Genomic DNA, 24,868 nt, shown 5'->3' on the forward strand with positions numbered 1-24,868 from the left:
CAATTATTGTCATACATCCTTTGGGTTATTTCCTTCTGGCGACCATTAGTACAGACGCAGCTGTGGGTGTTCTGACCCTGGTTTGCCTCCTCATCGTAAGTACAGTTCCTACCAGCTGTGACCAGGGAACTGGTGGGTCACAGGGTACAAACTGTAGCCAGTTGACCTTGTTTTTCAAAGGAGTTGCCTCCAGCACCACAGTCAAATTCCGTTATTTCTCTTGGTATTTTATATCACCTTTTTGTGTGTGTTTCACTTTATTTTGAAGTATGCAGAAGCAGCTGAACAAGTTTATTTCTTTTGAGACAGGATCTGTTGTAGTTTAGGCTGGCCGTAAATTCCTGATCTTCTTGCCGCCATTTTTGCGGGTATTGGGATCACAGACACGTGCAATCTCACTGAGTTTGAACAAGTCTGGACTGCTTTTTTGCAGGACCTTTTCGTTTGCAGATTGATTCTCTGAAACGTTAACCCACCTCAGGCTTTCCTATTTTTGTCCAGTCATACCCTGCAAGCTGTCATGAGTTTTGTTCTTCAGTCAACACATTTTTTGGTCATTCGATGCTACCAGATGCGTCCGTTTGTGGCAGACTTCTGAGGTCCCTGGAAGCCTGACTCCTGTGTTGGGAAACGAGGAGCTCCTTCAGTAGGTTTGCGCAACCTGCTCACCTGGGTCTCCTTGGGTACCAAACCCCAAGTCTCTACAAACCTAAACCGCGCCTTCTCTTGCCAGCGCAGGGCGGGGTCGGGTCAGAGCATGCGCAGACGAGGTGGCGCATGCTCCTCAGTGCGGCGGGCGGGATTCTGGCGCGCCGTCCATCCCCGCTGGAGTGAGGAATAGGTGGCGAGCGGTTCCCTGAACCCGGATACTAATAAAGTTCACTAGAAACCATAATCGTTCTTAAAGAGCGGCGCGGGCGCGAGGCGTCCGCGGGGAGGAGCGGGGCTCGGTGTAGCGGGCTGAGCGGTCCGGGCTCGGTGCGGCAGGCTGTGCGTTCCGGGCTCGGTGCTACGGGTTCCAGGTTCCGGGCTGCGGGCTGCGCGCCGAGGGTTCCGGGCTGCGGGCAGGAGGTGAGTGCGGCGGCTGCGGCCTGCGCGGCCTCGCCCGGCTCGGGGCTGCGGGCTCCCGGGTCCCCGTGGGGACTGCCCGCGCGTGGGCGGCTGGGCAGCTCCGTGCCGTCGACTCCGGCCACGGCTCGCAGAGCTGCCGCCCTGGTTTCCCAGGAGCCCGAGTGTGTGAGAACTTCGCGCGGGCGCGGTCCGCACAGGGCTGCGGGACTGGACTAGAACAATCCCCGTGCTTTTTCTAACGTGCAGGCTTACCCGGCGTCGAAGACGAACCCACTCCCCTTACATTAGCAAGTGACCCATCCTTGGCGTTGCTAACGCGAGGGAATGCATTGGTTGCCAAGTGATTTAAAACTGAGAGGGAAGGCTATTTGTAATTACTGTCAGTTTTAAATTGCTCTCAGAATTGTGCTTTTCTAAGAATATAATTATTTTGATGCATTTTTTTGATTTAATTATTTTGATGCATTTATTTTGATGTGATTTTGAACAGGGTCTCACGATGATGCCTTGGCTGGCCTGGAACTTGCTTTGTCGACAAGCTGGCCTCAAACTCATAGATTCTCTTGCCTCTCCCTCATGAATTCCGGGATGTAGTGGTTTTTACTTTAGTTTCTGAGAATCTGAACAGTAATTCCCAGAGCTACAATCTATTTTTATGTTTTTGTTTAAATTTTATTATTATTATTATTATTATTATTATTATTATTATTATTATTATTATTTTAACTTTCATGTGGTTAAAAACCGTTTGGAGAGTTTTAGATCCATGTAACTACTAGTACAGGCAGGATATAAAACCAGTCCTACTATGTGTTGAAACCTCGTGCTGTCTTTTTATATCAGACCTCTTCTTTTTGATTCCTGGAAATTAATGAGGGTTCCAGAATGTCGTTGAGGTGTAACAGTTTGAGGTGTTAATAACTGTTTTCTTTGATGACTATATATAAAGCGCCTTTGAGATTCAAGATACAATAATGTTGGATCTATCTATCTATCTATCTATCTATCTATCTATCTATCTCCATTATTTTTGAGACAAGGCCCCACACTAGTCTCAAACTTACTCTAGTAGCCAAGGGTAATCTTGAGGTTATGATTCTTCTGCCTCCACCTCCCCGGGATTGGGATTACAGCTATACCACCATGCTAGGTGTGTGTACAGCTAGGCATGGCATCCAGGGCTTTTTGGAGCTACGTAAGCCATGCAAACACTGTACCAATTGAGATACATTATCTGTTCCCAGTTGTTTCCGATATGGATAATTTTTCATATGTATATATATTCCTTAGTGTTGTGTTTATATACGTATTAAATAATTAGGTGGATGTGCCAAATATATATTATCCACCCACTGAAGGACATTTTGGTAGTTTTCAGTTTTAGGTGATTATGAGTTGTTATAGGACTGGAGAGATGGCTCATTTTGTTGTTGACATTATTGTGTTTTGTTTTGTTTTTTTTTTAACTTCACAATTCCTAGGGTGAAGAATTGTTTAGATAGAGAAAAGGAAGTTGACTTGCCAAAACTGAGCCAATGTGAAATCCAGCTGGACGAGCAAGGTCAGATCTTGGTAAGATTGTAGATTATATTGTTATTTTTGCTTTCTGAGATGACAGCTCACTGTGTAGCCAGGAAGTGCAGCTGCCCGCTAGCCTCAGTTGGCTGTGTGAGTGCTGGGATAACGGCATTTGCCACAACACCTGCTAGACTGAGATTTCCTCCTAAGCTTCAGGATAGGGAGATGCTGGCAGTTGAAGACTTGGTTCTCATCCTAGAACATGGAAGTCATACTCTCAGAGCACAGGATTCAAACATTGCCGCCCTGGAAAGTTTTCCTCTGGTTCCAGCACCAGCCGCAGTCCAGAATCACTAGCATAGGCTCATGGATCTAACATTTACTTGATTATAAAATCACACGGGAGAGTGTGTCCATTTGGGCCCTTCAGGGAGCAAATGCCAAGATGGAGTTAGCAGTGCAAGAGGCTTATGGGGGAAGTTCCTGTGACAGCTGAAGAGAAGAGCCTCAAGATTGCAATGCTGTTATCCGAAACCTTCAAAAAGAGGATTTTGAGGAAGGAGCTCCAGCCTGCAGCCACTCTGATGGAGAGTGCAAAGAGGAACGCCACACAGAGCCCAGCTACCCTCCCTCCTTCGTCCTGCCTGCTAGTGTTCCTCTTAGGAAAGTATGAGTCCATTGGTGGATGCCAAAGTGACAGCAGCGCAAGCATCTTTCTGGGGGAGGAGGCTACATTGCAGCCTTTTATGCTTCTTGGTTTATTCTCTCTCTCTTTTTTTTTTTTTTTGTCATGTCAAGCCGACTTTAACCTTGTGGTCATCCTCCTTCCTTTACCTCCCAAGGGCTGCTGGGATTGCAGGTTTGCTCCACCATGGTCAGCTTGTGCTTCTCTTCAGAACTAGATACAAAGGCATCTTCCCTGAAGTTTCTGGTTATGTCTTGTTAGATCTTCACGGGAGACCCACTTTTACAAGTACTTCTAGAAGAGTCTTAGGACTATGCAAGTTTATGAAGCACCCGGGGCAGCTTTGTAGGCTTAGGAATATTCTTGCATTTCAGGTTCAGTCTGTACAGTGATGGACTTCCAAAAAAAGGGAGTTGAAATAGAATAGCCAAATGGACAGGTCATTTTAAGAACTATAGGAAATTGGCTTTCTATACTTTTTAGTGTAAAACATGCATATTTTGTTACTTTGTATGATACACTACAACTGGTCTCAAAGAATTTGTTGGTGTTAGATAATTTGTGCAGCACTCACTGTAATGTGAGCACTGAATCCGTTAACCAAGAGCTCAGTCTGATACATGACTTTACGTTTTTTACACAAAACCTTTCTTTGGGGTACTTTTTCTTAAAAAAAAAAAAAAAAAATCTTTAAGATCGAAAAGCAGTTTTCTCAGGTTTTGTATCTATTAATGCATTTGTGTGGGATTTGTGTTACATAAAATGAATGTTTGTATGTATAGTTGACACATTGCTAGGGTTTTTTGTGTGTATCCTTGTACAACAAACAACCCTGAGAAATGGATATTATTGTCAGGAAACTGAATCTTGGAGAGGCTAAATAATACACTCAGTTCTTCAACTCCAGTGACAAATTTTTGTGTCTGTGATGGGATTGTGTAGATAAGTCTTTAACTTTAAAAGGCGAACAAAGGAGAAGGTGGAATGGGGAGCCTTCGTCTTACAGATTATTGTGATATTACCTGATTGTTTCTTGATAAAAATGATGTTATTTTAAATTATAGGTTTGAGAGAGACGATCTGATCACCTGGAATTAGAGCTGGTCGGAAACTGTTTCTGTTTCAAAAATGTTGGAGGAAGATATGGAAGTGGCCATCAAGATGGTGGTCGTAGGGAATGGAGCAGTTGGAAAGTCAAGTATGATTCAGCGATACTGCAAAGGCATTTTTACAAAAGACTACAAGAAAACCATTGGTGTTGACTTCTTGGAGCGACAGATTCAGTATGTGCTTGGCATTTTATCCTTTGATTCCGATTTGTAAAGTGTGTAAGACTTTACTGGAAAGAGAAATGGCCATGCTGGCCAGGCTGGGCAGCCAGCGGCAGCAGTTAATGCTGTTGGGTTTTTGTTTTGTTCAGTTTTTTAAATGAGGCCTTATGTTGCCCACACTGGCCTTGGCCTTGCTTTGTAACCAAGGATGACCCTCAACAACCCATCCTCTTGCTTCTACCTCCTAGGCACTTGTATTACAGAGCTTCAGCTATTACTCCTGACCCATATGTTTGTATTTTTGAGACAGGTTCTTTAGGTTCTTTTGTAGCCCAAGTTAGCCTCAAACTGCTCTCTTCCTTCTTTAGCCTCCCTAGTACAAAGAAGATAGGTATGTGGCAGCAGGCCACGCCTGAGGTAGTCTTCAGATTTTTGTTTGATTTATTATATGCTTTAATCTTTGGCTCTTGTTTTTTTTTTTTTTTTTTTTTTTTTTTTTCTTTCCTCTAATGTATTTCATTTTCCTCTTTTACTCCTTCCCTTCTCCCTTCTGTATGCTTTATAATTATTAGCAACATCTTTCGGACTTGAAACACAAACTGACCTGACTGGTTTCTACCTGCTGGGTTATTTAGAAGGAAAATTATAGTTGTCTTATAGTTTTCTTCTTAGAGGCTACTTTTGCTTAGGATGCCTCTTTGTTTTTATTTTTATTTTTTTTTGAGGCAGGATCTCACGTATGTAAGTGTGGCCTTGAACTTGCTGTGTAGCAGAGGCTAGCCTTGAATCCTGAGTCTCCTGCCTCCACCTTCTCATTTCTCAGAGTTACATTTAGCTCTGGTGTTTCCCTTAAAAACTGAACAACACTACATAGAACTTAGAGATACTATTATATATCTTTATCCTAAGGAAGACAGGCTTAGGGGTATTAAATTTGCCACAAAAAGGAGCTCCTATTTCAGTAAATCCAGGTGGACTCTAAAACACTTGGGAGTGATGCTTTTTGTCATTAAGCTTTCAAGACTGTTTCAGGCTGTGCCTGACTCACCTGCCCACTTGCAGCAGAGATCTAATGGTGATCACTGGTTCTTCTAATGGTGGTCATTGGTTCTGCTTTGCCTTGGTATGCCTCATGGTACGTCCATGCTTGCCTCCTTAAAACATACTCTAAGTAGACTCTTTTTTTATCTTGATATTTGTATTTTCTACTTGCACCTGAAACAGAATTTAATATTTTAGATATTAATTGATTTTCATTGTTTATAGGTGTTACTTCATTTTTAGTTGTGTGTGTGTTGCGGGGAGGGCACATGAGTCCAAGTGCCTGCAGAGGCCAAACACCAGATCCCCTGCAGCGTGAGTTGCAGGCTCATGAGCCTGGGAGGTGCACATGGGTCCTCGGTAAGAGCAGTCTGTGTCTGCTCTTAACCACTGAGCCATCTCTCCCACCCTTACTCATAGGCTCTTTATTTGCAGGTTCACCTGCTTGCTCAAAGTTATCTGTAACAACAGAGTCACTGCTTCTGTGGCCACTTACTAGACAGGCAGAGGAGAGACACAACATTGTCCAACATGCACTTTCCCAGCTATGGTCATAAGGTGTTTCCCTTCCTGTTTTAGCCCTTCCACAGTAAACACAGCCTTCCTGTTGTGTTCTGTGTAGCCCCACGCTCGTACTGGTGCTGCTGAGTTGGCTGTCTCCCTTGGCCTCAGCTGTAGCGCTGAGGCCCTGTCTGGTGCTTCGAGCGCAGGAAGGCTCTGGGTGCCTTGTGGAGAACACTGTTAGAGAAGAGTTGCTCATGGAGTGTCTGTTGCGGCTGGGCATGAATGCGATGGATTACTATCCGGTAGAAATGCGTAAACAAGGTTAGCTGTTGGTCAGTGAATGGGAAAACACTAGTTCTTTTTTGCTGTGTGGAGACAATGTCTTATAATAGCACAAGTGAAAGATTGGCCTGCCTCAGGCTCCAGTGCTGAAATTGCAGCTGTGTATCATGCTGGCGCTCAGGAGCCTTACCTATCCCCGGGAATAGGGTGGCTCTGCCTTTGCTAATTTAATAGTCACAATAACATTTGAAAGCAGAGGGTGTGGCTCAGTGGCAAAGCACAGGAGGAGCATGCAGAAGTGCTGGGTTTGATCTCTAGCACCACACAGCGAAAATCAATTATATGATGGTGGAGTTCTCTTCCTCTCCCCCTTCTCTTCCTCCTCTTCCTCCTCTTCTTCCTGCAGGTATAGGTTTATGAAGCAAGCTGCTTCCTTCCCTATTCTCATTCCATTGCTATAACACCAAACCCCATTTTAGAATGATGTAGTAAGAGGAGAGAATGATCTGAGCCAAGGGAGTCCTCTTTCCCAGGTCTGCTGACCCTGGAGCCACTGTCTCAGACTGTCACTGTAGAGAAACTGGCAGCAGTGCAGTGTTTCGGCACACTTTTACTACGGGAACATCCCCATCATTTAAAAGGGTTTTGCTTTAACTTTCAGTAAAGTCAGCAGTAGAACTTTCAGACTTTTGGCTTGAAAGTAAAACTGTACATAAATCTTTTTCATTTTGTATGGAATAAATTCATCTCTTGTTTCAGAGTTAATGATGAAGATGTCAGGCTGATGCTATGGGACACTGCAGGTCAAGAGGAATTTGATGCAATTACGAAGGCCTACTATCGAGGTAAAATATGACATTGATTCATTTGGCTAGATAAAGAAACACTGCTGTTTTGGTGTCTTTCTTAGGGTTTCTGTTGCCCCAAGAAAACACCATGACCAAAAGTAACTTTAGGAGAAAGGGGTTTATTTCATCTTTCACTGCATCAGAGGGAAGTCAGGGCAGGAACTCAGAGCAAGAACTGAAGCACCGACGGTGGAGGAATGCTGCTGTGTTTAAGAATAAAGTAGGGCAAGGGCGCAGCCCTTCGTTACAGCGCTAACATGCCCAGAGCCCGGAGTTCAACCCAGAACCAGAAAATAACAGCAATTGCAAATAGAGTGTTGGCCAGCTGTGGTAGCACTAGGGAGGCAGAGCAGGACGATTATGGCAAATTTGAGGCCAGCCTCGTCTATGTAGCGAGTTCCAGGCCAGCCAGGGTTAAATAGGGGGACCTGTCTCAAAAAACAAAACAAAAAAAAACAAAAAAAAACAAAAAAAAAAAGGAAAAGTTTAATTTTTAGAGGATTTTTAAACAGTTCTGGTTCAGTATCCTTCTAAAACTCTTGTAAAGAATCAAAGCTTTGTACTGTAGACAATCAAGTGACACCTATAGGCTGTGGAGACAGAATCAGCCAGACTTACCCATCACTTTCTTTCATGACTTCTTCCAGATAATGCTGGCTTCAGGCTTATTTTCTTCTCTATGAATGTGTAAGATTTGGGTTTTGTTATTTTATTTTTATGCTTTGGTGTTGCTGTGGATTGAAGCCTGGGCTAGGCACATTCTCTTAAGAGTCTCCTGCCTCAGATTCGGAGGTTGAGATTACAGTCTAAGCCACTGGCCCTGGCTACTCTAGTACTTATTAGATAAGCACAGGCCATGCCATTTCTCTGTAAAGTCTGTTCCTCACCAGAACTAAAAACAACTGTAATGTTACTTGCCTTTCAAATGCACTGTTTAAATTACTTTCTAATGTTTCCCTTGGATTGAAAGGCTCTAAATAGCTTTGGATTCTGTAAATTTATCATTTTAGCTTAATATGGTCTGAAGGTTATAAATAGATGCCTGTTAAAAGCTCATCCTAGTAATGTAACTATTTATCCAATTCCGTTAAAATGGCAAGAAGAGTGGGAAATTGCTGGTTATTCAGTTGTTTCAGCTTCTTTTTGTAAATTACAAAGGCCAGCATTTTTTCACAGCACAGGCTGAATTGAGGAAGAAACAGTAGCACCTTTACCTACATTTGACAGGTGCTTTATTTGGCATCTCTCTATGGTTTCTTTGGGGTTCCATTAGGATCACTGAAAACAAAAAAGCAATTTTAAATTGGCTTAAGCCACAAACAAGCTGTATTAATTTGATAAATAGAGAAGTCTGGAAGTAGCATAGCCTTTAGCTGTTAATTTGTCAGATTGTAGCTGGGTGTGGTTTACGCCTTTAATCGAGCACCTAGGAGACAGAGGCAGGCAGATATTTATGAGTTTGAGGCCAGTCTGGTCTACATAATGAGTTCAAGGGCAGCCAGGGCTACAGAGACATAGAGAGATCCTATTTCCAAGAAAAATGGTGTCTACCCTGGATTAAGATTGATACACCCAGTATGTGTTTTTTGGGGTTTTTTTTTTTCCCTCTAGTGTACACATGGCAAGTGTCAGATGTCTTACTTATTTAGTGTGTCCTGTCACTAGGATGCTCATTCCCAGCATCTGACCAAGATGAGACTGAGCTGGCAAAAGAGCACTCTGTAAGAGAAGGGAATGGCCAGGTAGGGTGGCACAGCCGTTAGTCCAAGCACTCAGGAGGCAGAAGCAGGTGGGTCCCTGTGAGTTCTAGGCCAGTGTGGTCTACATGGTGAGTTTCAGGACAGCCAGGGCTGTGTAGAGAGATGCTTTCTCAAAACAAACAAACAAACAAACAAACAAACAAACGAGAGAAAGAGAAAAGAATGCCAGGCAGAGTCATTAAGGAAGAAATCCTGGATCATATCAAATCTATTAGCCTATATGATCTGAGCTACACAGACACACAGACACACACACACACACACACACACACATATTGGTCCTCTGTATCTGATATACTTTTGCATGTGCTATATAATAGGAAATCTATAATCGTAAAGTGAAGGTATCAGGTGGGGAAAGTAGGGGTCCTAACAAACCAAGAAACTCTAATTATGTGTCCCTTTGTCTACATTCACTGATACTTCATAGAACACTTCATTTGAGGTTTGGAGCACTTGAAATAGTCCACTATCCTTTAATTCCAGGCTTTTTTCTGTCCACTTTGACTCCGCACCTTGCTTCATGTAGAGTGGCTAGCTCTTACTTTAAAAGACATTGGTCTGCAGTATCTAAGCTACTGTAACTCTTATTTGCGAATAATAGCCTGATTTGTCCTATTATCTTGATACTGAACTAGTTTCCAGTTTGGGGAAGTAAAGAGAAAGTTACATTACAGAAGAAACTAGGTAACACAAAAATTCATGTCTTTCTAATTTCTTCTCAGCAGAATTGTCTGTTCCCCATGTACCAAATATTTCTGATGAGGGTAGGAATAAGAGATCACACCCGTGAAAAACAGGCATAGCAGAATTTTTCATTTCACACAGAGGGATGTAGAACTCCAGTAGGAGTGATTTTGTGGTAATGTTCATCCACTTCCTGTTGGCAGAATGAGTTTTATTTAGTGTTTTCTAATCGTAGCTAACTGTACCATGAGTTACCTTAAAGATTGACTTAATCAGGGAACATGGGCTCTTACAAACTCCATTTTTTTTTTTAACAGACCCTATTTTTTTTTAAATAAAATTTCCATAGATCATTAGTTCAAACCCTGCATTAAGAAGTTTGGCCATTTCCCCGTAGCTACCTCATAGATTCCAGCTGTATTAGCACAGTTAATATCTGTGCTGGGCTAAAGTGCACACTCCTTCCTACCTAGGCTTTGAGTCCTGGAAAGTTGTCTAGTATTTTTAAACCATTCTTATAATACGTCATTTTCCTTTACAAGCATTTCCCATCTTTTCCCCTTTTCTGCCTTTAAATTCCTTTTTATTTTACGTGTACAAGTGTTTGCCTGCACATCTGTACGTGCGATGCTCATGAAAGCCAGAAGAGGGCACCTGGAACTGGAGTGACAGGTGATTTTTGAGGCCACCAAGTTAGTTCCTATAGATCAGAGATCGTGTGATTTGTAGGCACAGTACTGTAAGATATCCAGGCCACATTTTCTGGGCAAGAGGTCATTGAACAGGTTACACTGCAACAGGAAACACAGGCAGCTTTAGCACAGCAACCATTATGTCTAGGAATTTGATGGGTCTTATTATTTGATGTATCTTATTATTCTCTTATCTATGGCAGCGTGGTAATTGGGTGGACCCAGGTAAAATAGTTTCCTCTGGGGGGAAAAAAATGGAGAGAATTTATTTCAGTGTCTTGAAACTCTAAAATAGAGATACCTAAAAGGGAATTCCCTCAGGCATAAGATTTACAATACAAGTTATACAATCTAAGTCTTTCCCTGGAGTACTGAGAAATTTGAATCTTTTCAAGCGTAAAGACTTGGTTCAAGTGACATGGGAGATTTGGGAAGAAGCAAACACAACACTAGCGTGGCTAAAGAGGGCACAGCATCACCCAAGTCTTCATTATCAACATTATTTTTTATCACTTAAGGAAACATGCTACAGTTTATCTTAAAAGTCTCAGGAAATCTCTAAAAGGGCCCGAGTTAGCATTTTGAGGCCTCTCACTGGCCTTTATTTGATGGTGCAGTAAAGGTGGGGACCATCCAGCCCTTCTGGGGTCCGGATGTGACATCAGGAGGAGTGCTGCGTGTCTGAGGTGGAAATAGGAACCCCGGCTCACCCTGGGGTGCTGCAGCATGAGAAGCAGGTGCAGTGCCTCTTCTTTGGACCCAGAAGCGAGTCTTTGATGTTCTTTTTCTAAGGGTCAAAATTTTAATTCATTCAGTTTTCTATTTCCCAAGAGCTCATAGTGGAAACATTTTGTAACCAATGATGAATTTGTAATTACTTTTTCCATAAGTCCACTGTAATAGCTTCTAATGTCTCCCTTTAACAGATGACTCACTTAGTCCTTCATGCACTTTTGTAGGATACCTAGTGATCGTTTCAGGAGAACTAATGAGAGAGCTTTTGCCAGGGGCAAAGAGAAAGCTTTAACTTTGTCAGTTGGCTCTTACAGTGCCGTTTGTCCACTCAGCCAGTCCAGAGGATTGAATATGCTAAACATCTGTACAATAGGCCATTTTACAGATAGAGTTAAATACTTGTAACAGTAGCGTAAGCACCATAATCTCTGAGCAATTCAGGAACTCCCTAAGGAACACCTATTTATTTATTTATTTATCTTTGGTTTTTTGAGACAGGGTTTCTCTGTGTAGCCTTGGCTGTCCTGGACTTGTTTTTGTAGACCAGGTACTCCCAGAGTACTGGGATCACAGGTGTGTACCACCATTCCTGGCAGAATAATTCTGTATATCAGATTTTTTTTTCCCTACTGGTAGGCAGTGGTTTTCCAGCAAAGGAAAGCTTCAACTAAATGGAAAAGCATACAGATTAGTTCTAAGATACATTTATATCCTTGTATATAGTATACAAGGTATAGTCTAATTGCCAGGCTTCAGATGGTCATTTGGTAAAGAGATGTGTCTTGTATTTGGGACTGATAGACTATCTTAAGTATATTGTGAGCTCCTGTTGGGACAGGCTAACAGAAATACTGTGTGCGCTAGGAGATTGTTTTAGCTGGTGTCCAGTGAACTAATGGATATGTATTCCAGAATTAAATGCCAGTTGGGTGTTTCATGGTGTCATGGGCTTGCCTAAGACGTAATCATAGATGACCATAGGTGCTGAGATCATGGCCCTTCTTTTGATGAGCGCCCTTTTCCTGTCATGGCACCATCTGTTGAGCCTGAAGGAGGAGTTCAGAAATAGAGTGGTCATCATGAACTGGATGGATTCTTTCCCGAGTATGGTTTCATATAGTAAAATCAGATTTAAGAATTTGAGAAAAATATGTGTGACTTTTAAGTATCTCCCCAAGACATTACAATCCACATCTATTGCTCATTCTTGCTCTCGAAGGCAAATGGATACTGGCTGTTGATTCAGCAGGGCGAAAAGGGGCTCTGTAGAGGCCTGACACTGAAAAGCAGGCTGCTTAGAGAAGGTTAGATGACAGGTGTGGGCATTAGGCACTACTGGCTGCTGAGCGTGGCTTCGCGGTGCTCGGAGCTCCTGCGGCTGCACAGACTCTCCTCTCTTCCCTTGACTTCCTTGCTGTACTGGGGTTCTGCAGGGCCTGTGCAAGGGTTAGAAGCCCTTTCCTCAGGATTCCTCTGTGATGGGCTTGGCTCCCATTAGGGCTTCTTTTCTCTAGGGTATCATTTATATTAGGTCAGGGTCTGCTGTTGTCAGCTCAGGCAGGGCCGCTGATTTTATTTGTCTTATGTCTGTTGAGGATTTGCCCATGATTCCAATGGTACTTGTGAAAGAAGGCTGTCCATTTCCTCTTACAGAGATTTTCTGACTCCTTCGTAAGTGGTATGGCGTAGTGGGGTCACTGTCCACCAAGTGTAATATCATCTTTCCCTTTTGGGAAAAGGAGCTATGAGCATTTTGTGTTTCTAGAAAGTCACATCCTGACAGTGGACAGGGACACAAATCACCAGTAGAAGAGTTGATTCCCTGCAGTTTCTCCAACTGAAACTCAACAGGGTTTGTCTTGGAGGCGGCTGTGGGGAGGCTGGAAACTCCATTTAACTCTTACTTTTACCCTGAGGGACAGGTTTTAACATGGAGGGACTCAAAGAGGACGGTAGCTCCAGTGCCAGCAGGGCCTCTCTTCCTCTTGGTTAATAAGTATCTCTATTTCAAGGTATTACTAAGAGAAAAGGAAAAAAAAAAAAAACTCTGGATTCCCCCAGAGCAGCCCTACTCCAGCCTGGTATTCTCTCTCAAGCTCTCTCAGAGGTCTGCTGTCCCCTGCACCAGCTTCAGTTTCATATGGTTTTGAAATGTCCAGGCTATTTTCAGTAGTTATAAGTAGCCTTGTCTCAAGATGGCAGGAGCTAGTAGGTCTGTTTGTCAGGAAGCTTAATGATTTTAATTACAAGCTCATCATCTAGGCAGTGATATCTTTTTCTGCTTATAATATTTCTTGAAAGTTGATCTAAAGTAACAAGCAAGGCCCATGCTGTTATTCCATTTGACGAAAGCAGTTAGATCTTTCAGCTTTTCCATAGGCACAGATTTAACAAGGTATCGTTTTGTCCTCTAAGTCCTGGGGTGGGGGAAGGAAATGGGAGCTTTATTAATGAAAATCTCAAGATACCTCCTGTGAGGTATTGGAAGCCCAGAGGTACTGAAAATAGCACAGGTTGTTGCCGTTTTTCATGGTTTCCCACCATCTCCAAATGGTAAGAGCTTATTACTGAAGACTCCAACTGAGTGTGGATAGAAGGTAGGAAACTCTTCCAGGTAGCTAGCTTTTCTAGGGCTGTGAGGCACTGTGCAGTCTCCTGGAGGAGAAGAGACATCAGTGGTCTCATTTAGCACTGGACCCTGGATGGCACAGTACACAGTCATGCCTGGCAGCATGCACCCACTGGTACAGTAGTGGCCTGACAGTTAAGGGGTGGCCAACTTCTTTCTGATTGACAAGAGGGATGGCATGTCTGGCTCTACAAGCCTGTCAGAAGCCCCTGACTGAGGAGATCCTAAGTCTTTGGTGGGGAAACCTACTGCTGATTTGTTAAACGCTGTGCTCTTAAGTTGCCTTCTGATTGTTTGCACTTCCGTGCATAGGTTTGTGTTGCTCTCAGCCATAGTCGGAAGCTGCTCATGTTCTCAGCAAGTGGCAGTTAATATAGATGTTCACACATGGATAAAGTGCTGAGTAACAGTGTTCAGGTGTGAGTGAGTTGTCTGTGTCAACCCCCTCCCCCATCGGAGGGCAAGGGATGGCAGATGGGAAGAGGGCTGTGTGATACCAACTTCTAGGTGTGGCATGGTTGTGTTACTCAGCTCATGGCAGCTGTACTTGCGTGCTCAAGACCTGTGCTGTAAAGCCACTCAAAATTCCAGCATGGATGAGACAGGAGCTCTGATGCCCCACTCCTGGCAGAGGAGCTATTGCCAATTGGTGGCCTCTGAGGGTGGGAGTCAGTCACTGCCCTTCAGGGTAGGTCACCCTGTCCCAGTGAGATTAAACTAGATTGGTGTCTCTCGCTGTCAGGTGAACTCTGCAGTGGAGACCTGCTTCATGTTGTCTTTCCAGAGATGGGAGCTGATTTTAGGATTTACTTTTGTTACCTCAGGGTTAGTGGTGGTGGTCCTGCTTTTATTGATGTGTTTGTAGGGAGTTTCATGTTCTAACTTACTTTGTTTTCTTACACTGGATGACTCCAGGCTTTTCCTGTGGCTGTGTAGACAGTTTTTGTTGTTAGTTGCCTTTGAAAAGTTCAAGTCTTCTCCTTGAGCCCCAGCCCCAGTAATTTATTTGGGGTATGCTCCTAGAAAGAAGTAGAAGTGGAAGGTTGTTAAGGAAGGGAGAGCTTCATAGCCTGAGGCTACTGTATTGAATTTACATTGAAGGAAACTTGGGTCCAGGCCCTTTAAAGAACATTGGAGAGCCGCCTCAGGAGACTGAAGTATTTACCAGGTCCTCTTGAGAATGCCCTAAGAAACCCAAGGCCCTGCAGAAACAAGAAAACACAAATAAATACAAAAATCCTTTGAGGCACAGAAAGAGGAACCCGCTGTAGGTGGTGGTAAACCGGGCTCTGGAGCTGTCCCACAGGAGGGGCACACGGGAGGGGCTGTGTCCAGCCCAGTGTCTGCCTGGGCCAGTGTCCGCCAGTTGCTTAGTTACTCCCAGGTCACTTCGGCTGTTGCGTCAACATTACATCTTCCTCTGCTCTGACAGTCTTTTGGTCTCTGCCTATTCTATCACCTACCTAATAGCTGGAGGGAGGCTGTTTTCTTTGGTCCTTCCTTTCTCAAACAACAGTGAGCTTTTCTGAGATCTGTGCTGTGAGCAGGTTACAAATCTTGCCATGAGGCTCGTAGCAGAAGCTTGTCATTCCCACTCCCCTGACCTTCCTGCCTCTTAGTTGGAGTTAAGCCGTACTTTGTAATGGTTAGCTAAATGTGTCCAGTTTGAGTTTACTTTGACACTTGAACTGTTCGTTCTTCATACCACCCTGTGCTTCTTAACGTGAGAGTCCATTGAAACAGAAGCAGATTGTTCAGATGTGTGAGCGGTGCTGGTCCAGAGGAGACTCTCCTGAGTACGTGGAAGCTGGCCGTGCCCGCACCCGGTTGCTCTGCTGCCGTGCTAACCGTTTCCTTTTGTGATGTTGCAGGAGCCCAGGCTTGTGTGCTTGTATTTTCTACCACAGACAGGGAATCTTTTGAAGCAATTTCCAGCTGGAGAGAAAAAGTAGTAGCGGAAGTTGGAGATATACCAACTGTGCTGGTACAAAACAAGATTGATCTGCTGGATGATTCCTGTATCAAAAAGTAAGATGACTTAAAATTCTTGCCTCCCTCCCATCTCTCTTTTCTGTCCTCTGTGACTCTCCCCCACTCCCCTTGCTTAAATCTGTATTAAAACGATTTCGTACTGACTTGTTCTGAAATTCTTTCTGTGGTGGAAATAAAGAACTGTGGCCTCATCTGAAAAGAACTTGCAGGGTTGCCACAGGTGACAGTAGGTAGGCTGGTGTGCTTCTCCTGTGCCACGGCACATACATAGACTCCAGCACTCAGAGGCTGAGGTGGGGACTGCCCAGCTTCCAAAAGCAGAGGGGGAGAGCAAAGTGTCTCTAGGTGCTTTAATGTTTGTAGTATGTAGGTTTGTATGGATGGGTTTAGGGAAGTTTGGGTCTATGTTGTTTTGTATATTCAGAACTATTAGCTCAATTAAAAAAAAATTAAGATTTATTTATTTATTTTATGTATATGAGGGCTCTGTCTGCATGAATGCCTGCAGGCCAGAAGACAGTATCAGATCCCATTTTACATAGTTTTAAGATGCCATGTGGTTGCTGGGAATTGAACTCAGGACCTCTGCAAGAGCAGCCAGTAGTCTTAACTGCTGTGCCATCTCTCCAACCCAGTGCAAAAGTACTTGAATGTGTGTACATGAGAGATGAGAAGAGCAAGAAAGAAAGAAAGTACCCTTACATATGAGGTAGGGTCTTTCCATCAATGTGGAGGCTACTCCCAGCCTTTAGTTAGCCTCAGTGATTCTCTTGTCTCCACACCCCAACAGCTCTGGAGTTTCACACCTAGCTTCTTATTATACTTGGTTCTGAGCTCTAGTCCTCACGGTGTTGGGGTCCAGAAGATGCTGAAAGAACGACCCCAGACGCATGCAAGAAACGAAGGTGCTTATTCTGCGGAGATCCAGCATGCTGGGACCACCGCTTCCAAAACATGGCAGCAGCCCCGAGGGGAGTTGACAGTCCTTTTTAAAGCCAGGGAGGGGGATTCCTGCTATGGCTCCTAACCTCAGTTGGGATTGGCTGGTACCCATAGAGGCTACGTGAGTCTGGTCAGGCCTTGGCTCCTGGCTGCAGGACTCTGGTCAGGGCTTAGGGGCTTCTCGGACCAGCAGCTAAGCAACATTGTCCCCTCGACCGGTTGTCCTGGCCAGCCCAGTTCTGTGTTTTTTCCTGCAACTGAAGTTTCTTTTTCTGAGGAACAGAAAACTCAGGCCTGTTCTGTCTAGCAAGAAAATGGAGCCCATCATGAAATTTGGTCAGACGTATTTAGCTAGGCTCTCTCTCTGGTTGTGCAGCGAGCCATCTCTTTTTAACCATGGAGCCATCTCTCCATTTCTTCATATTTTTTAACAGTTAATTACCCAGATTTTTACCTATACGTATTTATTCTTCCTCATTAATAATTTTTTGCTAGCTTTTAACCTCTTGCTTTACTTTTGCCTTTCCTTTCTCTTGCTCTTTCTTGCTTTACCTTTCGAGAGTGTGTCTGGCTGTGGGGCCCAGGCTGGCCGAAAGCTCATTCCTGTCCAGGTGAACGGGGACTCATCCAGCCTCAGCCTTGTTCACACTGGGGCTGTGTTCGTGTCCTGTATGCCTGGTGGAGAGTCCGCTCTAAGATGGCTCACTCAGTTGGAGGTGGCCTTCTTTAGGGCTGTTCGAGTGTTCTCGCTATTCTTACGAAGTGGCAGCCATTTCCTCAAGAGGAACTGCACTGACCTCTATGACCTCTCAGGAATGTTTTAGTGGACCCTGGCTACTGTGGTTACAGGATGGGAAAAGCTACACAGAGAGAGCAAATCAGGAGTCTGGGGGCCACAGGGGGCCATTCTGGAGCAGGGCTACTACAATCCCAGTAAATCTACAGAGTCCTCATGAAACTACAATCTCCTCTTGCCAATGGACACTAATGTATTCATTCACTTTGGCTTTTGGCAATAAGAGTGAAATAAGTCACTCGGGTTAATGAATTTAAGTGGTGTTTAAGATCAGTGTTTTTTTTTTTAAACATGGTCTCATGTATCCCAGACTGGCCCCCAGTTCTTGTAACTGAGGTTGACTCCGAGATGCTGGAATTCACAGGCCAGTATGTTAAGTGAGCACTCTGCCAACTGAGCTATGGTCCCATGCCCACATTAAGATACTCCAAAGTAACGTGTCATTGCTTTGTGACATTATAGAAATTCATTTTGGTCACAATTTGGCAAATGACTGATATTCATCCCATAAGAATAATTAAGCATATTAATTCGTGCTTAGCTAGGTGGGGTGCCTCTCAGAGGCAGAGGCAGGTGAATTGATGTGAGCTCAAGGCCAGCCTGGTCCAGGACAGCCAAGGCTACACAGAGAAACCCTGTCTCAGAAGGAAAAAAAAAAAAGTCATTCTCAAGCATTGAGCACTCAGCTTTCTGTTTCAGCTGATAGGGGAGGGCCAAGCTTCTTCAGGACAGACAGAGCTTCCCTCCCCCGCTGCCCTCCCCCCTCCAGGGTCCTGCATCAGAGACAATTGGAGAGTAACTTGGGAAGATCCTCTCGGCAGGAACCTTACTGCTTTGTTTGTTTGTTTGAATTGATGTGCAGTGAGGAGGCCGAGGCGCTGGCCAAAAGGCTGAAGCTAAGATTCTACAGGACATCTGTGAAGGAAGATCTAAATGTGAATGAAGGTAAATTGCATCTTTACAAACATACTGCAACAAGAAATTTGTGGGTTTTTAAAAAGGCTATTTCTGTTGTGCTTAGAAATTGGATTTCAAAACAATTTGAGAACATTCCATAACATTAATTTTGAAAGTATTCTGCTCCAAGGGTCCTTAATTATTCATTAATATTTTTGATTACTTGTTACTTACTGTCCCAGAAACTCCTGAGATTTTAGTGGGATTTTTTTGGCATTTTTTCCCTTATCTCTTAAAATCTAAGTTATAAGACCAGCAAGATACCCAGCAGTGAAAGTGCTCATCGACAATTTTGACAGTGTGTTCAATCCCTAGAACTCACAGAGTGGGAGGAGAGAGAAAACCAGCTCCCACAGATTTTTCTCTAACCTCCACTTGCTTGTGCCATATACTGAGTAAATAACTGAAAGAAACATTAAAAAGTGGAAGGTGTAAGCATGAATGTCCACATCTGTGTATTTCTCATGCATAACTTTTAGAAGGTGCTAATTGCTTCATTATTCCTCCACTGTAGAGACTCCCATCAGGCAGCAACATTTCTTCAGGATGCTCTAGTTTAAGAAAGTAGGATTGCTGGATGAGGTAGCGCACACCTTTAGTCCCAGCACTCAGACACAAAGGCAGGTGGATCTTTGTGAACTCGAGGCTAGCCTGGTTGTTATAGCAAATTAATAAATGGCTGTTAGACTCTATAATGTTTATTATTAGCGCTGTGATTATCACAGCATTATTATCTAAGCCGAGATCACAAATAATAAGATACAGACACCTGTTAGATTTTATAATCGCCTTATTTATTTAATATCTGCCTTGGTCCAGGCAGACACTCCTACCTACACTGTCTGACTCACCTCACCATCCATCTCCCAGGCCCTGTCCAATGCTGTCCTTAACCATCCTAGCTTCCATCCATAATCTTATAAATACTTGCTTTTATTCTTCATCTGGGCCTTTTCACGCCATTATTGGAGTCCTTCCTCCCGCCCCTACTTGGTTTCTTCTCCAGGCTAAACATCGTGGTGTCCTTCTTCCTTTCCCCTATGATTCTCCCATGTCTCCCATGATTCTCATGATTATTCCATCCTCAAGAGCGCGGGAACCTTAGCCATGCCTACCCCACTCTGCCCTGCCCTGGTATAGGCCATTTAATGAGCTACTCAGGTATAGTATCTTAGGTAGGTTTGCACAGGAACGGGTGTACCCAGGGGCCAGCAACCAGATTGTGAAGGTCAGTAGTTAGCATTACACCACCTTCCAACACCCGGCCTGCAGAGTGGAGGGTGGGCAGGGCCTTGTCTCAGAACAAACAAGGGAAGGTTCAGGTTAGCGATGCCGGGTAATCACCGTGCTTCAAGCTTCTCAGAGGGCAGAGCGCTGCGTGCAGGTCCATGTGGTCTCTTCATGGGTGTGCTTTACCTCGAGGGCTCATTAAGTGCATCACTGCATTTCCAAAGATGCTGCTCAACTTCTCAAAGTTGAATTTTAACATAATCTGATGTAATTTTAATCTGATGTAGTTTTGAATGTATGCAGTAAGTATAAATATTGTAGTGTGGAAATGCGTTTACTTGCATAGTCATTCTGACTATGTGTGTTTACTCTAGTTTTTAAATATTTGGCTGAGAAACACCTACAGAAACTCAAACAGCAAATAACGGAAGATCCAGAACAGACGCATTCAAGTAGTAACAAAATTGGTGAGTGCTTGGGGATCCTCAGCCCATATGTTTGCTTGGCTCTTGCTCTGTTCAGGGTTGTTGTGTTTACTCTCTAATATGTAATGTGCTCATTTAAGACGTCTGAGTTAAAACTGTTAGAAGGATGGCTCCTGGGCTCTGTGACTATCAGTTCTCTTGTTAAAAGGGGCTTGCTCTACTGAGTTTCCACTTCACACAGCAGTGGCCTTCCCCAGCGCCGGGGTTAGCTTCAGTGGCTGCTAGGTAGAGCGCTGTAGGGTACGCACCACCTCCTTCTGCACAGGTCTTCCCTTCTTAGGAACTGTGCAACTAGACCCTCCTTTGAACCATCCAATGGTCTGTGCTCACTCACTTGCGTTGAGTGTGCTGTGTCTTGCTTGGTCATGGTGATAGCAGGACCAGACTGTAAGCTACATAAAATGACCTTGTCTCCAGAATCCATGTCATGTAGTATTACTTACCTGGATATTGTATACCACCGTTTGACTGCAGCTTCTCGTGGGCAGCAACTGGTCTTGGCCTCTGGTTCCTTAGTGTGCCTATGCCCAGAAGTCTGTATGTCTCGATGCTCAGCAGTTCCTAAGTTAGAGGTTCTATTTTGTGCATGGCACATTTCAAAATGGGGGATATAATCGCTTCCTTTCTCACTTGTCATCTACCTGTAGGCCAATCTCATTATGATGTTTAAGCTTCAGGCTACAAAGAGTTCACTGAGATGGGTAGTAGAGGTGCAGAACTGAGTTTAATAGCTGAATTGCTTGCGTAGACTGTTTCTGTTGCACTACAATAAAAAGAGAAAGCAACTGGAGGTACCTGATTATATATCTAATTTTACTAATAAATGTGTATGTGACAGGTGGCTTTGAGGTATATCAGTCATTCTGTTTTTCCCCAATTTGTACAGGTGTCTTTAATACGTCTGTTGGAAGTCACTTGGGTCAGAATTCAAGTTCCCTTAACGGTGGAGATGTCATCAATCTTAGACCTAACAAACAAAGGACCAAGAAAACCAGAAATCCGTTCAGCAGTTGTAGTATTCCCTAAATTGTCCCAGGGAGGAGAAAAGCTGAGTTGCATCGTGCAGTTCGTTGAGAAGGGCACCGCGTCACAGCGTGTCCGAGTGTGCTGGCAGGTCTTGCACCTCGCTCTGAAAGCTGACATTGTATGTTGCTCTGCTGCGCTTCTCAGATGTAGACGGAGCCCTCTGCTGGACTCACGATAGTTTTTTACATTAGACGAAGCTTCTCCTGTTTTTGAAGGGACACCATAGGAAATGTCAAAAACAGGGTTTGCTGAATTTTAAATGCTGAAAACAAAGATGAAATGAGTAAGTAATGTTGGCACCAGTTTTCCTCTTATGGACCAAGGAGAGAGAGCAAGAATCCTTTTTCTGAAACTGGTCGTCTAGCTTTTCTGGGATGTTCAACCTGAATGCTTAAAGAAATACTGGAGGCAAAGCTGGGACTTCTGTGAGCCTGCAGCCGTGTGTGTGTTGTCCGTGGTATTTGTGCAATATCTTCAGTGGGGGTTGCGGGGGTGTGCATGCAGACAGCTGGCTGGAGAGGTGAAGGTCTGTGCCCTAGGAACGGGGGTATAGATTTAAATAGTTCACTCATACAACCATTTCTACATAGTATATGTTTCTGGTCTCACAGGAGAACTTTGAGACATATTTTAGAAAACAAACTTGGACTCATATGTGCCAAAACACTAGCCCTAATTTTTACAGTGCTTTACTATCAGAATTTGTATTTATGGCATCGTTGAAAGGCAGTTTCCTGTCCGACAGTGTAGGTGAAGGGACTGTAACCTCTGAGTGCTCGGCCTCTCCCTCCTGGGAGTTCTTGCAGTCTTCTCTGTGGCCCCTGTAGCGTGGCAAGCTTGTGCTCTTCGTGGTTAGCCACACACCGGGAACACAGAGCCACACGGAAGACTGCAGTGTGTGCACACAGCAGCCACGGGAAGACTGTGCAGTGTGTGCCCACAGAGCCACACGGAAGGCCCTGTGCAGTGTGTGCCCACTCGCGTAGCTCCTGCCTGAGACCAAAGCCTGACCTTCAAAGGTGAACGGAACTGTTTTCAGAGTGTACAAAAGATGCTCCCTGACAAAAGATGCTCTCTGGGCCTGATCCAGGTTACAGATTTTCTGAAGCCTTGCAAGTTTAAAGCATCCTTTTGTTTACACACTTCCTGTAGCATTTTACAATTATTGCTTAAATTTTTCTGTGGCCTTCGGCTTACATGGCACCTTAGCAAGAGCTGTCAGTAAGAATCCTCTGTAAAGAAATGACCCAGAATGTAAATGAAGGTCGAAAGCTTGTGAGTCGGACACTAGCCTGCCAGAAAGAGATAAGTTCATGAATTCTAGTAGAGGCTCTCCATCCTTTATCAGTAATTTCATTTTTAAAATATCACTAGCCTCTTTCCACATTCCTGGTTTTCATGTAACTTCAAAATATAAAAAATAATTTTTCTCGGAAACTGTGCTGTAAAGTAATTTTTTAACTAAAATATATAAATATTTCTTTTGTGCCTTTTTTTTTTTTTAAGTTTTCCCTCATTGTGCCACCTTCATCCTGCCCATGTAGAGAGCATCAAAGTCACGGAGTTACCAGTTGTTAGCACTCCCGTTGCTGGCAGTGTGATAAGAGGGGACCTGGTCCCTAACAGGGTGCCTGCTGTGAGCCATGAATTTTCTTTCTTCAAATACAATCTCTTTAGTTTTTGCACAAAGTATATTTGGTGGCAAATTATCATGATTGTCATTTTTTAATCGGCAAAAATTCATTCCTTATAAAACATTGTAGCTTTCTTCATAGTCCATGGTGACCTGGTACAAAGGTATGGTACTCTGTAAAGCAGCATCTGATGATGACTGTGCTCTCCTTAATATTGGTTACAAGTTTACATGCTTTATCTGTTTTTTATGGAAGTCTTTCTTACACATTTGGATTTTTACTTTGCATTTGCTCTATTTCATACCTAACTGTAAGGTCTAAAATCAGCCACAATATTAACTTATCAAAATATTCACTCCTGAAACCTTCAGCGAGCACATTATTGTTTTCTTCTGGGACTAACTCTTAAGAACTTCAGTATGAAATTCTAGTGATACTCCCATGTGATGCTTACAAGAACCCTGACCAGAACCTGGGCCGTTGTACATTTGGACTCTAGTTAACTTTTTTGCATTGTCACCAGTTTCTAGTGTCAGGCACATTGCTGTGGAATAATTGCCATATCTTAAGAGTTCCTCAGGTTTCTTCTTCTGGCCTCTGCCTATGAAAGACAACCCCTATAAGGCAGTTCAAATAAAAGCAGGTTGAACTGTTTCTTTTTATCCACTCAAAGTACACACTCAAAGTAGTTTTCAAATTAAAGCTAACACTACCACAGAGAGGATGTGGCCCTTTCCCTGCGGGGGGGGGGGGGGCGCTTCACACTTGTGTGGACAGTACTGAGAAGAGCTCAAGAGTGCGGTCCCACTGTGCCTGCCGCTCAGAACTGGGGTCTCTTCAGACTGAGGATAGGGAGTTGGCCACAGAACCTAAAGATGCACCCTGAAGTGCCGTGCCCCCGTCGTCTGAGGTGTTGCTAGCCTTTGCAGCCATTCTGGTGGCTGCCTAAGGGTTTCACAAACGAAACTCACCTGTCATGCGAATGAAGTTATCTGCATACAGGTAAATAAACCCACAGTGGGTCAGAAATGCCCAGGCACCAAGCGCCCAGAGAGCAGAACGAATTTAGCCACAAGACCGTTTGTTACTCCTTTTCTCTTGTCTCTTGAAATATCTATAGTAGGATGTTGATAAATGGTATTTTAAAAATAAAATCTTTGGATCAAAGGAAAATCTTAACCCCTTCTATATTTTTATTACTAATAAATAATGCTTTTGTAAATCTGAATGGGAAACTACTTGTATGTATTCCTACTGGGTGGTACTTAACGCGTTTGGGGTTAATTTAAAAATGTACTACTTGATTAAAATTTCAACAAAGATGAATTCCAATAACGCCCCAAAATAAAACATTTCAAAACTAGAATGGTGTGTGGTGTTTGTGATGGAGGCACCAGGATGGGGAGGAATGCTAAAAGGACCCAGGTGTGGTGGCTGAGCAGAGCCTTCCTTGGCTACACGGTGGGTTCACCAGCATGAGCTTTATTTTTCACAAATAAGTAAATAAATAAGAATAAGCACGCAAACAAGCAGATTCGGCTTCCCTAAAAATATTTCACATTTATCTACTTTGTACACTAATGTGCTCGAAGTCTGGGTGCCTGTTAATTAGTGTAACCTAGTAGCAGCATGCTTTAAATGGCTTTGCTCCAGAAGCGAACTTTTTTTTTTTTTCTGTAATTACTACTAGTCTTTTAAAGAAAGTTATTTTCTTGTTTTGAGGCTTTGGGCCCCAAACGCCATTAATCTATCTTCTGGTGTAAAAGAACCATATAGTTTAATTCACTGTATCAGACACCCCGCTCAGCCAAATCATCACCTTGTGTCTCTAAACAAGAGGGCAGGAGTGCAACCATAAGTGACGCCACCATCCCGAGGCGCCCTCTGCTGGCCAGAAGGTGGTTGGCCACTCACACCATTGCTTCTGCAGGACTGTCTTGTTTCCATTTCATCTCACTTCCTTGTATGAATAAACGAGAACCCACAAGAGTGGAGAACAGCTGACTTTAAACTCATTCATGTCCCAGCTGCTTCTCCAGATTTGCAGCTGTTTTTATTTTGTGTCCTTAGGTACTATGTTGTT

General features: G+C 43.7%; 1 protein-coding gene across 3 annotated transcripts; it reads left to right on the top strand.

The window, feature by feature from the left end:
• Positions 1-200: 200 nt before the first annotated feature.
• On the top strand, positions 201-24,142 carry Rab23 (RAB23, member RAS oncogene family). Of its 3 annotated transcripts, none has more exons than XM_055606343.1 (8): positions 201-1,071; positions 2,553-2,643; positions 4,339-4,557; positions 7,132-7,217; positions 15,595-15,751; positions 18,316-18,398; positions 20,015-20,107; positions 21,012-24,142. In XM_055606343.1, the coding sequence occupies exons 3-8, from the start codon at positions 4,403-4,405 to the stop codon at positions 21,149-21,151; spliced, it is 714 nt and encodes a 237-aa protein (XP_055462318.1). In that variant the 5' UTR covers positions 201-1,071; positions 2,553-2,643; positions 4,339-4,402; the 3' UTR covers positions 21,152-24,142. The 3 variants fall into 3 exon arrangements, with proteins under 3 accessions (XP_055462318.1, XP_055462324.1, XP_055462334.1); XM_055606349.1 differs by lacking the exon at positions 201-1,071 and adding an exon at positions 1,134-1,236; XM_055606359.1 differs by lacking the exon at positions 201-1,071 and adding an exon at positions 1,134-1,232.
• The last annotated feature ends 726 nt before the right edge of the window (positions 24,143-24,868 follow it).

Source organism: Psammomys obesus, unplaced genomic scaffold, assembly GCF_907164565.1.
Source record: "Psammomys obesus unplaced genomic scaffold, mPsaObe1.curated_primary_1811, whole genome shotgun sequence".
Taxonomy (NCBI): Eukaryota; Metazoa; Chordata; class Mammalia; order Rodentia; family Muridae; genus Psammomys; species Psammomys obesus.